Source organism: Coturnix japonica, chromosome 8 (genome assembly GCF_001577835.2).
Source record: "Coturnix japonica isolate 7356 chromosome 8, Coturnix japonica 2.1, whole genome shotgun sequence".
Classification (NCBI taxonomy): Eukaryota; Metazoa; Chordata; class Aves; order Galliformes; family Phasianidae; genus Coturnix; species Coturnix japonica.
The window spans coordinates 25176835-25192192 of NC_029523.1; the positions used below are offsets into that span (position 1 = coordinate 25176835).

The 15358-nt window shown below is 45.5% G+C and overlaps 1 protein-coding gene across 2 annotated transcripts in view; it reads left to right on the forward strand.

Moving 5' to 3' along the window:
* ROR1 (receptor tyrosine kinase like orphan receptor 1) overlaps positions 1–15358 on the forward strand; it is a 122960-nt gene that overhangs the window by 80675 nt on the left and 26927 nt on the right. Inside the window, exons 2-4 of one of the 2 annotated variants that reach the window (XM_015870818.2) lie at positions 1335–1406; positions 11154–11444; positions 13042–13072. In XM_015870818.2, the coding sequence (XP_015726304.1) occupies positions 1335–1406; positions 11154–11444; positions 13042–13072 (394 nt within the window). The remainder of the gene's footprint in view (positions 1–1334; positions 1407–11153; positions 11445–13041; positions 13073–15358) is intronic. The other variant, XM_015870819.2, reaches the window with a different exon arrangement.

Consider the following 15358-nt stretch of genomic DNA (forward strand, 5'->3'; position numbering starts at 1 on the left):
GATGTTTAGGCCCTGGGCTGGCCCACTGCTCTTCTGTCACATAGCCAGAATCTCAGCTCTGGCCTTGAACAAGTCCTGGTGCCATTGGCCATGGTGTCATCCTGCTGAGTGATGGCTGTCACCACAGAGCTCTGCTCCAAACTGCTTTCCTTCAGCCTGGCGAGTTGCTCAGCCCCCAGTCCATAACGTTTGGGTTAGATAAGAAAGCTTGTGCTGCACAAAGGCATTAAATAGTATAGAAAATAAATAAACAAAAAAAGAGAATGTGGAGGAACAGACACAGTAGGACAAGACCTTGGCTTGCATCGTGGGTGGCTTCAGAGCAATGTCATTGCACACGGGCTCAGGATCTGTCCCCATCGGTGGGTTTGTGCCCTGCGTATCTGCACAGGCCGGGGACTGAGCTTGTAGGTGAGTTATAATGGCTGCAGGTTCTGTGTTTACATTGGAAATACTTGACAGAGCCTTAAATAAGCAGTGCTACCAGGTGGGCTTTTAAGAAAGACGATATTTATATGAAGTGCAGTGGCTGTATCTGAACTTAACTGCTGTGTGCGTTTGTGTGACATCGTGTTTGCAGTTTTCTCATGGTTTCTTAATGAACTACAGAGTTGCTCACTGAACAAATAAAAGCAGATCTTTGGATATCCTTGCACCAAGGTTACTTTACAGTGTCCACTTTCTCCTGGGTGCTGCTCAGCATCCCTGTGCATGTGCTGGTGCTGGAGATCCAGGGGCAGCATCAGCCTTCCCACATCTCAGATAAATGTGTGCTAAATCCCAGGGAAAAGATATAGCAGCAGTGAGGGGAGGCTCCTGACGTTCAGACCAGCCTCTCAGGCCTGCGTTTGCATGAGTTGTATGAGGGTTTCTCATACAAGTAGCCCCGTTAACTTTGGTGCATAAATGGCTCGTGGGTTCACAGGATTAAAATCTCTATAAATGTTAGTAGATAACAAGTTCGGCAGCCTTGGAGCACTGTGTTTTTCTTAGCTGCAGCACTGCGCAGTCACTCTACCTCCATAAAACCCAGGGAGGGACTTTAAGGTGGGCCAAGCACATCTCAGAGCTTGGCTGCTTGATTAACACAAGGCCTCCCGGTGACAGCACAGCCAAACAAGCTCCAGCCCTGGCCCTGTGCCTTTTTCCACTTTGCTGCTTCTGCTGCCCATATGTTTCAGCTGCCAACACGGAGCATCGGGCGCATTTTAATCACTGGTTTTCTTCAAATAGTTTTACTACTGCGAGAGCAAATTTACAAATGCATTTTACACTCTTTGTGATACAGAACTGATATAGTAACAGCATTCTTTCTTTCTGTTTTTCTCTTCCAGGAGCAAATTCATCAGCGGTTGTGGATCTCGTGCCTACGTCATCATGGAACATCTCAAGTGAGCTAGATAAAGGTAAGTGGACAGAAAATGTACAAGTATGTGAAATCAGACTGTCAAATCCTGATAATTCTTCTTGACTCGGCCAAATCAACAAACAAAGGGATGAGGGAGCATTTAAGATAAGCCTTGTTTGCCTTGTGATCATTTGACATTTAATTATGTGCAGTTCTGTGATTCCTGGAGATTGCTGTGTTCGTTTCTTGTTCCAGTAAAATGTTCCATATGGTAAAAACATTTCAAGATGTGAGCCCTGTTGGTTTATGAACTGCTTGACATTTTGTCTGGTGGATCTTAGGCTCTGAAAGCAAAGTTAACAAGCATCGGGCAGAGTCATTTTGTCTCATTGTGTTTTATTATGAATTTTAAAGGCTTTGAATTAATAGAAGGGAAAAACACATTTGCAAGTGGTAATTATGTGTGATTTTGAGATCTCTGAAGAGAGTATAGTGAGAAAAAGAGATATATTTCTGATTCCTCTTTGTTTTGTAAAGTATGTACCAACACCTTAACCCAGACTGCTTAGCTTCCTTCCAAGCCTGCAGCTTCTGAGTCAGTCTGCTCCTTGAAATGCTTCTTATGCATCACTCATGCTGGAGGATGCTGCTCACCTCACTAACTGTTCCATTTGTCAAATGCTCTCTTTCCATTCGTGTATGATTTTGTCAACCATTAACTATTTGGGCTGACATTTCCCATCATGGAGCTCTGCCACAGAATGTTTCTCCAAGTCTCATAGTCTGCGTCTTGTTAGTGCTTTGGATGAACATGTGTGCATAAAGCTTTATGTTGAAACATAAATGTTTTCTGTACTAAATGTGGAGGGGATCTCTAGTTCTGGTGGTTAACTCTTTCACTGAAAGCAGTAACATGTCCATTCTCCTTCTTGTTATTATTCCTTATTAGAGTTTTGTGTCAAATGGTTTCTTGTGTTGAGGATGGTTTTTTACTGGTACTTTGGCTAGGCTCGCTCTCAGCAGGACATCCCCCATGTGAGCACTCTCCATCCTTAGTTTGACTGACTGAGCTGGGGAGCAGAGCAAGGTACTTGCAGACAGCAAGCACTGCATGAATGACCCTGTGTGTTCTGTGTCTGCTGCCTAAACACTGCCAAACATTAACATCTCCAAAGCGCCAGGCCATACCAGTTTTGGATGAATGTCCCGGTAAACAGAGGTGAAGCTTTGGACTCTGAAGCATCCTATTGCTCAAAGCAAAGCCTGTAGCTTCTGCACCAGCACTGAGCCTACCCTCAGTGTTAATGATTAGAACATTTTCCACGTTACTTAAATGGCACCTGTTGCTGAGTTGTTTTTTTTTTGTCAGAAACAGGTAAAATGAAGTTTCACACTTCTAATCCACCTGGAATGCAGCAATTATCAGCGGCTGGGCTGAATCCTGCATTCCTGGGGGATTACCGGCCCCTTTGCTTGCCCTGATTAGCATTTAGACAGCTGTAAGCTCACACACCTAAACATGGATTTACATACGTGATTAAAATGCATTTGCTGCCCAAAAAAGCTGAGTCAGAGGGGCAGGTTCCTCTGTGTGCCCACAGGCCAAGCGAGGCACACATGCCTTGTCTTGCCCATAAAAGCAGGGGCTTTCATGTGGGTGCTGCCATCTCTCAGTAAGGCCTTTGAAACCCTCACATATGGAAAGCAAAATCCAATGCAGCACATGCTGATGGAGGCGTGCGCTTTGTTTCCATTTCTTTTTGCAAGCAAGCGTCTCGAGACATCAACATCCACTTGTCTTTGCTGCAGTCAGCCATGAGGTCATGCGGGCGGCCCAGTAAAACTTATTTTAAAGCCTATTAAGTTCACCACATGAAAGCGCTTTCCAGCCAGATTTCCCAATTAAGCAGCTGTCCGCATTGAGTGGCTCTGCCTCTATCTGCTGGCTTGTGGAAATAGGCATGTCTTCCTTGCACACGCCTTCTGCGTTTGGGAAGGAGGAGCAGCTCGTGGGCTCGTTAAACAATATTCTGCGTTTTGAAATAATTACTTAATATGGTGCTTTCCCTACCTCGGAGAACTCTGCAGTGATTATCTTACAACTGAGCCCTATTCAGGTTTCAATTTCTATTAAATAAGCTAAATCGACAGCATTAAACAGTTGCCTGTTTATTCTTTTTAACAGGAAATGAATTTAAAAGAGACGCAGCCACCCGTGAAGAGCTGTTGAAAGCAGCGATTGATGGGAGGGAGGAGGTGGTTTCTCACCAAAACCTTAAGAAAACAAACAAACTATGCATAAAAATAAAAAATAATCACAGTTAAAATAAGAGAAATGTAGCTATGAGCGTTTTCCTCTTTTCCAACTTGGTAAATCACAGTGAGCAGAGGGACTGCCACAAGGGGAAGGAGAAATGAAAACACGATCAAATAAGTATTTAATTATATAAGGAGAAATAAGTGAGCTTCAGGGGAAGAGAGGGGGCCTGGTGGTGGGGAAGAGCCCATCCCAGGGGGCGGAAGCAGGATGTGAGCCTCCTGCCCCAGGGTGCTGCCTGAGGTTCCCCTTCATCTGGGATACCCCACAGCACTGCTGTGTTTGGGGCACGGTGCTGTGAGGGATGGAGCTCAGCTTCCCTGCTGCTTAAGACTCTTTGGTTTCCCGTTTCCTTGTACCTATGCATCACCTCTGTGGTGTCAGCCGGGCTCCAGCTTTTGGTCCAAGAAGACTTTGCGTTTACCATGAGCTCTTGGTTCCCTGATGGAACCAAATGGTGGTGGAAGGGCTGGCTTTTCCTTGCATCAACTTTGGAAGAAAAGATTTTCCTGTGAGATTTGCAGATCCTGCACATATTCCTTTCCCTTTTCATGGCCGATCTGCTTTGATAAACAAGTATAAAACACTGGAATGATTCAGGGCTTGGGATCCATTTTCATTTTGAGACATCAGCCATCCCAAGCCTGGGCTCACAGCTCCCTGCTGCTCAAAGCTCTTCATGGCACAGACCTCAGTGCAGAGAGAAAACGTTCCCCAAGGAGAGGGCAACAGGAGTCAGGACTTTGCAAAATGTGCCCCAGATGCACTGGGTGAAGCTGGGATTTATCCTCACACATTCCAAGGCCCAACAATACAAGGATCGCCTGTAGCACGGCCTGATGTGGAGGAGTCTAGAGCAGAGAATGACCAGTGCAGGGCGAAGCAGGGCATGGAGAGCTGCAGTGTTTGCAGTGCTACCCTGCACAGGGCTCTGCTCATCAGTGACTTCTGGAGAAGGCAGCCTTGCTGACAAATCCATGCCGAAGCTGTCGCCTCAACAGTGCTTTCCAGGCAGGGATACACCTTGGTCTTGAGTCCTCATAGAGAAAACCCTCCTGAAGGCCCAGGGAGGATTTGACTCTTAGGCAAACTACATCTTAAGAAACATCAACAAAAGCAACTGTGGACAAAGCTGGGCGGGTCGGGGCCTCCTGACTTCAGCCTCAGACCTTTAGAGATTTCCAGATTTTCTTTTGAAATCACTGGACGTGAATTTGATACGCGTGGTGAAAGGGGAAGAATTACAGCTTTCACATTCATGCACAATTTACCTTCTTATTTTCCTTTATTATCTGGGGGATATTGGGTAAATCAGGCTCCCCCGATGGGGCTCAGGGTTCGGATTCTATTTGTGGGGTCCCGTTAGTAGCACGGCAGTAAATTACTGCTGCTTTGTTTGAAAATTTTCTTAGCCACAGTACATTAGCTCCTTTTGTTTGCTTTTCCACTGACGGAGCGCACGATTCTGTTTGAGAATTTGTGTTTCTTGAATGTCTCATTTATAAATAACACAGGGTGTGAAATTTGGAGGTCGCGGGAGAAAATGAGGAGAAAGCGCCCTGGGTAACGCGTGGTGTTTGTGGCAGAAGTCCTGCATGAAATGCTTTGCTTACGTGGGGTTTTGTGTAACCTCAGTGCGTGCAGCCCATGTCTGACCGTAATACATAAGGTAACTATATATAATAACCTTTTCCTGGCTCATCCAGCTATCTTTGTTTATTTGAAAGATTGATAGATCAGAGGGTCAAGGGACGTGTTTTATTGTAAGTTTCTGTTCCAAATTTCCTGACATTTTTGGTTCTAAAAAAATAGAGCTTTAAAAGGCACAGAAAAGGCTAATAAGAACCAGATCCTCAAGTGATGCTATGTCAAAATGTCAAAAATAACAGCTTTTCTTTGACTCGACGGCATTAATCTTAGGGCACATACCTTTCTGTGCACCCTTCCTTTAATAGATGGAGTTTTTGTGTGCAGCTCTTTACTGCCGAGCAGCTTCTAAAGTGACAACAAAATCCCTTGATGGTTTTCAGTAGTTTGGTTTATGGCTGGATGTGGACGTTTGTTTACCTATTCCAAATCACTTTTTTGTGTGTGATAAAGTTTAGAGGCTTCCTACTTGCGCTATAAAACTGGTTCCTAAGTAAAGAAAAGCTTCATTTCCCCTTACCGGATTACAGCATCAGAGCCATCACCGAGGCAGCTGTCCTCAAACCAGGGAATTAACTCAGGAAAGCAGAGGCAGATGTGAACCCTCACGTTCATAAGAATTCACAGAGGTGTGAAGGGCAGCGAGGTGTACAGTTCCCATCCCAGAGCAGTGGGATTCAGGTGCTCAGCCCTGATAACTTTGGAAGGCCGTGGGGATCTGCGCTCTATTTCCCTCCACGAGCCCACCCACCCTTACAGCCCAAGGCAGTCCTGAAGCTGCTAATGATCGGAAAGCAGCAATTAATTATGAGAATCTCAATCTGATAAAGCCTTGGGCTGCAGTTGGCCTGTTTCAGGTCAGTCCATGATCCTCGGGTAGGATTCATGCCTCAAATAATGGCTGGGAAGAGAAAGCCCTGCACACAGCTGCCGTGTGTTGCCTGAGCTGAGCCTTGCACATGCACATTGCTGAGGAAACACGCTTGAAAACGAGCAGGGCGAGCAAATACAGGAGTGCGTTTCCTTTTGTCCCGAGAGAGCTGACATTGAATATTTCCGCTTGTTTGTCTGGACTTCTTTAACTCTGATATCCTTCATATGGGTTGCCAAATCGTGGGTCGAGTGCGGTATCCCTTTCCTCCCACTGCCATTCCTCTACTTTTATTCATTTGAAATAAGTGAAATTCCAGCCGGGAGTCTCCCTTTTGCCCCCTTTAATAACAAGGAGCTGTTGATCGGACCCGCAGATCGGGCCTGCCGGGAGTTGTCTTCCTCTGTGAGTTACGGGCAGATGAAGCAAGCCATGGTTAATCCTTTTTCCAACTGATAAATGTGTGCGCTGTCAATGGCCACACTTGGGTAAGAAATTCTGCTGGTTCCTTCTTCGGCTTAATGGGAAGAGCGTAAAACTCTGCTCGGCTGAACGCACGAAGCAAACAACAAAACCCATCCTGCAAGTTCTGGGTGGGCTCAGAGTTGTAGACTTTCTCCCTGGAGAGCAGTTCTGTATGGAACATTCCCACTGTCGGAGCAGATGACGGTGCTGATAAATGGGAGTGTGGGCTGCGTCCACATGTAGCATCATCTGGGCTAATGTGGCTCATCTCAGGCTCAGAGGGAATGGAAATCATAGAATTATTAAGGTTGCACTCCAGCAAGTCTCTCTCCACCATGTCTACTGCATTGCCCAGTGCCCTGCTGTACCTGCGTTTAAGCTGCCCCTGTGCCTGCAGTGACCTGAAGGAGGGGTTTGATTTGAGCTTTTCCCTGAAAGTTTTGAAAGATCGGAAGGGCACAGAGAAGAGGGTAAGTGAAACAATCGTTCTTCTCATGGAATGAATGGTTCAGGGACTAACCCTGCATCCCCACTGTGCCTTAAACACCTAGTGAAACCAGAAACGTGGAGCACGCGTGGTGCAGCAGAACCCTCCTATGGTCAGGGGGGCAGTTAATGCTCTGAGAGGTGTCTTTGGTAATTTAAGATAGAGCAACGATGTGGTCACAGAGGAGATTAACATTCCTTGGCCAGAGAGGATGAGCTTTTATTTTGAAAGCCACCTGGGTTCCACTTAAAAGTGGTGGAATACTTGAGAATTTATTACGGCTGAGCAGGCTCCTATTGAACAATGTCAGGACATGGCTGTGGAAATACACGCACTTTTCTTCTTTGGAGACACGCAACGCACTACATTTTGTCCTCACACAGCTGTTGCTGTTCTGTAACATCAAACCAGCGCAGAGTTTGGCCACGGAGGATACCTAATATTTGGATTTTATATGCAGTGTCTCCAATTTATGCGCTTAGAATCATGAAGATGACTTATGATGTGTTGTGTTTGCATTGGCAACGGCTCAAAACCAGAAATATATTTCAGGCTTGGCTTTCCAGATATTATCTCAAGTCATTTAAAAGTTCATTATAGGGCACCCGCCAGTGCTGCTATAGTAAAAGGGCTGTCAGCATTTTTCAAGGGTTTATAACTCAGCCATTAAAAAAAAAATGTCTGTGGGCTGAAACTTGGCATTCAGGGGGTAGGCCCAGCAGTAAATTGTTTTTACACATTAAAAAAAAAACAACTCAATTTGACTATTATTAAATTATAGGTGGGCTAAATTGTATTTAGAACTTATTCAGGCTGTTCTCCTGCACTTCTCTGAATTAAAATGTGTCTGAAATGTTCTCATAGAGCGCAGCTCTGAAACACGGACCAGCTGTTGTTGTTCTTGAAATCCTGAGATTGAACTGAAAATACAACAACAGCCCTTATCCCAGCATAGCACTTTTCACCTTCAAAGTGCTTTACGAGCATTATCTCATTAATGTACATAGCAGCCTCCCCATGATGTAAGAGGGATTATTATCCTCACTTTATAGCTGGAGAAACCGAGCCAAAAGGTTTAGGGCTGTTTTTAAAAGGACTTAGTTGCACAAATCCCGTGTGAGCTTTGATTGGCTTTGGGTGTCTGCTTCCCTTCGGCTCTTCTGAAAAGCCCAGCCGCAGTGATTCACCCAGCGCCGCTCGGAGCCAGCACTGGGCTCACACTTTCCAATGGCCGCTGCCACTTGAGTGTCATTAACTTTTGCATAAGAACCATCATGTTTCTAACAAATTATTCTTCTGGGCGGAGAGAGTCAGCTCGGGGCGGCAGCCCTGCTTACCCCCTGCTGAAGCCCAAAAGGAGGATCTACCCCTGTTTTTCTTGGCCTCTTTTGTCCCAAATTAGACAGCGTTATTGCCGATGGCACCGGAGAGCGGCTGGACAGAAACCTGAGGAGTTGTTTTGTTGTGGGTTGTCGTTAGGGAGAGGGTGGTGGTGGTAGCTTTGGGGATTTGATGGGCTTTGGTAGGTTAGGGTTAGATTCAAGGACTGGAAGGAGAACTGGGCTTCCCTTTGGCTGTGCTGTGCTGGGTGAAGGCAGCAGTGGGTGGCACTCACCCATTCTCTTAGTCCGATACGCCTCAGTTCCCAAACCTGGCATGGTTTGGAAGCACTGTTGGACCTTCAGCTCACTCTCAAGTTACAGGAACACTTTACCCATGAGAAACTTGCAGCTGCCTGGAACTTACCCTGCTGACATCTCATCTCGGGTGCTTTATGGTCTGCTGCCTGAGCTGATGTAAGATTTGGATGCAAACTGCATGGATCGAAGGACTAAGCTGAGCTGGATTTTGAGGTGCATTCTGTTCTCAAGTTCCTGTAGCAGCTTGCAGAGAAGGCAAAGAAAACTTGGGGAAGAGTGGGAAGTCCTAGCACCAGAGGCTGCTTCTGTGGGTACCTGCAGAGAAGTTGCCCCATAGCTCTTGCTGTAGTGGCCATTCTTCCCCGTTGCCTCACTGTTGGCAGTGGTACTTTGAATCCTTCTCCTGCATTTGATATCCTACCCAACATCGTTATTATTCCTTTATTTGATCCTTCTGCACACCGCAGGGCTTTTAAAAATACTCTTTACTGTTGGTTGTCAGTAAGACCATCACAGGCCTGAGGCCGTTCTGTCTTCTGTCCATATTGCACTGAAGATGTCTGAACTTCTATCTTTGAAACACAATCAGGAGTTATATAAAGGACTGTGGTGCAGAAATGTATTGGATCACTAAGTGTGGTTATCCACTTCCATGTGATTAGTGTGACTTTGTTAAGCACAGGCTGTGTGAAGAGCCCAAGAATATGTGTGCTGATTTAGATGATGCTTCCCAATGAGATTGTGAAGGTGCAAATCAGAAATGCTTTTAGCGGTGCAAAAGTGGCTCCGGAGAGGTAACGAGCAGCCTGGCACCCGGGTGGGATGCTGAGCTCGTGGCCTGCCTTCACCACTCAGTTGCTTTGACACCAGACATGGCTTTAGCTAACCAGGTCCATAGGAGCACAGGTAGCAGTATGATTTCACCCAGTTTCATACCTGTCTGTTAACAAACTTGATCAGTGGAAGAGAGCTGTGTGGGCAGCTCCTTTGTGCTTAGTGCTTATCCTGACAGCACCTCGGGAGAACAGGGATGTGCTGCACTCAGTGCTGTGCAAATCCAGGGTAAGAACTCACACGCTAAGGAGATTAAATACAAAGGGGAGAGATACTGATACTCACAAGACATAATGAAGGGAGTACCCAGCGAAGACATGATTAAAATAAGTAATCAGGGAAGTGGATTAGTTGGGCAGGGTACTTAGCCAAGCTGTTTTTATTGGGTGCTGGGGATCTTTTGCCTAATTTCAGGCAGGCTTGCTGCTGCAGGTAACAGTGGATGCAGCCGACCGTGGCCGCTCGAGCAGCACAGCACAGGTTCACTTACTGATGGGCCTCATCGACCTCCCAGTCCCGCTGGCAGATCACAGCAGCAGAGCCCTGGGTTTCCCACTGCCTGGCCGCCCCACTGAGATGGCCAGCACTGCTAATGGGCTCTACCCACTAATGACCACGTTGGGTTTGAACCTGTGACACCGAGATGAAAGCCCACGTATTCCATTCCCCAAACCCAATCCATCTCGCTCTCTGCCTTTAAAGGGTTTAATTAAATGCTGAGTACAGTTAACTAGGAATGGCCTTCTTCCTGACCGAAGTGGAACAAAATAGCACTTGACAGGAGAAGGCAGTGCTCATGAATGGATTAGAAGAGATTAATTCTGTGAAATTGTGATTTAACATTCTCTGTCTTAACAAAACGAAAGAATTCTTGATCTTCTGCTCGCACCTATCATGAGACCTATTTCAGATTAAACTTCAGTGCCCTTCACTGGGGAAGCACTGACTGAGAAGAAAGCCTTCATCTGGCAGATACCATCCCCATTCCTTCATCTGTGCTCCTGGTGCTCGCAGAGCCATTCACAGCACGGGTGCTGTCTGCACTGCTCTGCAGCTCCATTAAAAATGGCTCTGAGGCCCTTGTTGTTGAGTGGTGTATTTCATACATCGGTACATTTTGTGGGTGCAGGGGAGGATGTGTGAGGTGCAAACAATAAAATAAGTGACTGAATTTACAATGGATATTTTTGCAATTACTGGTCAATGAAAAGGTAAAGTGAATTAAACAGAGGAGAGGCATTACATCTTTTTTCTGTGTTGAATGAAAAATATAGGATGATGTTGAGAAAGTGGAGAAAATCTATGGATGTACAAAGGAAAAGAAGCTTTGGAGATGGATAGGATGACTAAAGTGTAGTGAAAATAGCAAAATTTGTTCCTTTTCTTGCTGTGCTGGCCCTGAAACACGAATTAACAAGGAGAGTTTTTTGGTTAAACCCGATAGCCACTTCCTTCCTTTCCCTTTCGAAGGTAGGAAGGAGAGTTCTTTAAAAGAACACTTCCCGATCCAGATGTTTTAACTCCCCTGGTTTCTTTTCCCTCAGCAGATTACTTCTTGACGCTCGACGAGCCGATGAACAACATCACCACCACTCTTGGCCAGACCGCAGAGCTGCACTGCAAGGTCTCTGGCAATCCTCCGCCCACCGTGCGCTGGCTGAAGAACGACGCTCCCGTGGTCCAGGAGCCGCGGCGCATCTCCTTCCGCGCCACCAGCTACGGCTCCCGGCTGAGAATCAGAAACCTGGACACTACCGACACCGGCTACTTCCAGTGCGTTGCAACAAATGGCAGGAAGACTGTTTCTACGACTGGTGTGCTGTTTGTCAAGTTTGGTGAGTTTTCCCCTTTGAAGCTGTTTGAAGTGTTACTTAGGAAAATAGCGTGGATAACTCTGAGACCAAAGTTCCTGGAGTGATAGAATATCCCAGATTGGAAGGGATCAGTGGGATCTTCAAGTCCAACTCCTGTGTTGTGTTAACCACTGAAAACAAGGGCACTGACCCTGCAGGCATTCAAGGCCAGGCTGGATGTGGCTCTGGGCAGCCTGGGCTGCTGGTCGGCACCCCTGCACAAAGCAGGGGTTGGAAGGAGATGAGCATTGTGGGCCTTTGCAACCCAGGCCATTCTATGATATAATTCTATGATGGAATGATATCATTCAGCAGCATTGGTCACTGCTCAGCTGAGATGCCCATTATGCCAGCTGTAATGGTGGTCTTTAGTGTACAAAAGTCCAATAGAACCAGGGCATAAATAGGGACCACTGAGCAGCAGTCTTCATTGATACACCAGCTGGGTGGATTCAGAACAGATGATAAAAGCTGTGATTTTTTCAAGTGCCCAAGCAACCTCTTCTTCTTCTATTAAGTGAGTAATTTGGCTTGCAGCTTGGAGAAGATTAGAGGTGGAGCTGAGAATGTTATATGTAGGCCCTCTAGTGATACGTATATACCTTTCAGATAAAATAAGCACTTCTTCAAAGCTTATATTGAGGCGATTGCCTTCATAGACAGTCTTATGACTGGGGTGATTCCAGACATGAGATGGGTTTTGTGCAACTTATCCATCTCCACTCACAGTGCAGTACTTCACCGAGGTGAGGATGCTTGCATGGAACCCTGGGCAGTCCTCATGGCGACACAAAGGGAATGATGCATCCAATACGTGCCAGAGGCTTTCGTCACAAATCTCTAAATCCTAATAAGAAATTGATCATCAGATTTTCTTATAAAGTAGTTGTTCTTTAGTTTATATCTGGAATTTAGGATATTTTTATCTGAAAAATGGCACTTTTGTAGACACTACTGTAGAAAGTGCAGAATATTTTTTGTGGTTTGCTGACTGGAGCAACACTTAATCTTGCAACTCAATTTCTAGAGCAAATGCTCGTTACTGTGAACGTCTCTTAAACTGGCTGCAGCTGACTCTTCAGTTTGCTCTGTGCTGCTGAACTGCATTCAGCTCGACCAGTCCAGTATTTGCCAAATTATAAACGCCAAAGGCACCACCAACGAAACGCTGTCAGCCAACGCCTGCTGAATCAGGCCAAGGATGAATACCCTGAGACACAATGAAGATTGATAGGGGGAAGTGATGCTGTTTTCTCCCACTTACAGTTTTAACATGCTCTTGTACAAGCCTCCTGTGGTTTGCTGCAACCTATTTTGTCTTGACCCCAAACACAGCTGAATTACAGAATAAGTCCCTCAGCTGTTTATTACCCTTATCTACGGCATTTTGCAGACAGTCACTGCTGCAGGATACAGTCTTGTCTTTGCTATTGAGAAATGGAGACTTGCCTGTTTAACTACATAAACCACGTCCAACATGACAGACTGTTACTTTTATCTTTTAAAAGGTTTTGAAAAGCTTCCTGCTTGTTACCTCACTATAACTCATCACACTGTTTTTCTTCTGTCACTTTTCCAGGTCCCCCACCAACAGCAAGTCCAGGATCATCGTAAGTTGTTTCATGTCTCTTAAGTCGATTCATTAATCTTGCATTTCAGCAGTCAGAAGTTCATTTTTCATTCTCTGTGACAGAAGCACTTTTACATTCCACTTCAAGTCAGATAGGATCATAATTTATTGTAACTGAATTATCTGTCTCATAGATAAATTTTCATGTTATCATGTCAACTCCTATTTCTTAAGCAAGACTTTTTATTTTCCAGTATTATTTCCTTTAGGTCCCCTGGTGCCTTCAGCCTTTGAACTGATTTCAGTGTACATACAGAACACACCGTATGAGGTGAAACCAATCTTCACAGTCACAGCCCAATATGGATAATATCTGACTAAGCAGATGTTACTACCTGGGGGATTTTTGCTAATTTAATGGACGTGATGGGCAGAACCTGGATCTGTGTCCATCTGTAACTGCATCAGTAAGCAGTTAGGAAAGTCCTTAAAGATCAGGTACCTGGGTGCTGGTAATGGCTGTTTTCACAGCAGCTTCCCTCTGTCCTGCAGCCCACAGCCTGCTGCTGGCTCTGAGCAGTTGCCACCTTAAGTTTGGCACTGGAGCTCCTATCAGTGGTAGGCTTTGAGAATATATCAGTCTCATTTTAAGATATGTGACCAAACTTGCTCAAGTTATAACCTCCCATTATTTTCAAGTCTGATCTTCAGCTGTTCAGAAGTTTGTCATTAATGTTATAATTGTGTGTCCAGCTTATTCACACCTTGCACATGTGAAGTCATGCTGAAAACCCGCCTGTCCTGGTGATGAAGCTGTGAATGTCTCTGACTGTCTGTATAGAAGATCATTCACAGGGTATAAATTGGGGAAAGCATCTGACCACAAAAGGACATGCTAGGATGCCCTCTAATGGAACGCTATAAAATGTGCTTTTGTCTTTTGAAGGTACCTGCAGTGAAGTTACTGGGTTTGTGTAGGAAGGAGAGCTCTTTGCAGGCACTCAGAGCCCTGGTTGTGAATGCGGTGCTGTGGGGAGCAAAGCTGCACTACACTGTGGGAGGTGGAGGCTGCTGTGCACTTGAGCAGCTGGGAGATGTTGTTAATGATTTGAGAAGGTGTGTGTTTGGCGTCTGCTTCTGCCAAGTTTGGAGTTACTGAAATTTGTAAGGTGAGGCAGAGCTGTCAGAAACCCGTAGGAGAGCGGTGTGAGCACAGAGGACAAGGAGCTCTGCTGGGATTTTGCTGTCTGGGCTGCTGAGGGCTGCCTTGTGCCTTGTGTTGGTTTGGTTGGGTTTGGCTGCCTTGTGCCTTGTGTTCCTTTGGTCGGGTTTGGTTTTTTTGAAACCAAATTACTTTGGGAACCTTTTTCCAGTTTCTCTTTGTGGCAATTTGTCTCTTCCCTAAAAGCCTCACCCATTTATAGAGAAATGATGGCAAATGTTCCCATTAATTCAGTGAGAGTCAGGCTGAGCTCTGTGGCGATGCCTGCACATCATCATCTACAAAGGAACAGACAAACTACTCCCGTTTTTTTTTCCTCTGAGTGCTCCCTATCAAACATTACATTGACTTTAAGGAGATTCCATCCAGGATTTCATTTTGCCCTGCCCATTGTTATACATGGGTACAAGCACAGAGACGTGCAAAGGTGAAAATAAAGTGAGTCTTCCTCTGCAGCAGTCCACTTTACAATCGTGCCTTTAAAATTTGTGACCAAGGAAGATATTTAATCACACTTCATTACCCGGGGAGGTTGTGGGTCTGTCTAATGAGAGGACTCATTGTTCTAAACATTGGAGGGTAACACAACCAAAGAAACACACGCAGGCATCTCTGCTTTACTGAATGGGGAACGTTTACATTCCTGTAGAAGCTAACCAGATTTAATCTGTGAAATAAGAGAATCAGGAAGAAGCTTATGAGAGAGAAATGATAAACTTGGAGCTCGTACTAAATGGGAGTAGAAAAAATGTCAGTGGGTCGTTATGAACCTGGTTTGTATCTGCTGCCAGTGGCATGAGTGCAACAGCCTCATGGATAGCAGCGCTTGGCGAGTTCCAGCTGGATTGAACTGAGCTGCAGAGAGAAATTACGTGCTGTGGAACGCAGGAGGAAGGCTGTTTGCTGTTCTTTCCATGCAAAAAATATCTGGAGATGTCATGGGTAGTATGCTGTTCATGCTAACTAGCAAACAAGGTATTGGCTTTGGAATGAATGGAAATTTGGTGAAGTGTGTGTCTGACATCTTCGGCAGCTCTGGTCAGCTTTATGTCCGAAAAGATTTATTTGAAGAGGTTAATACCTCTCAAATATAAAGACTGTTCC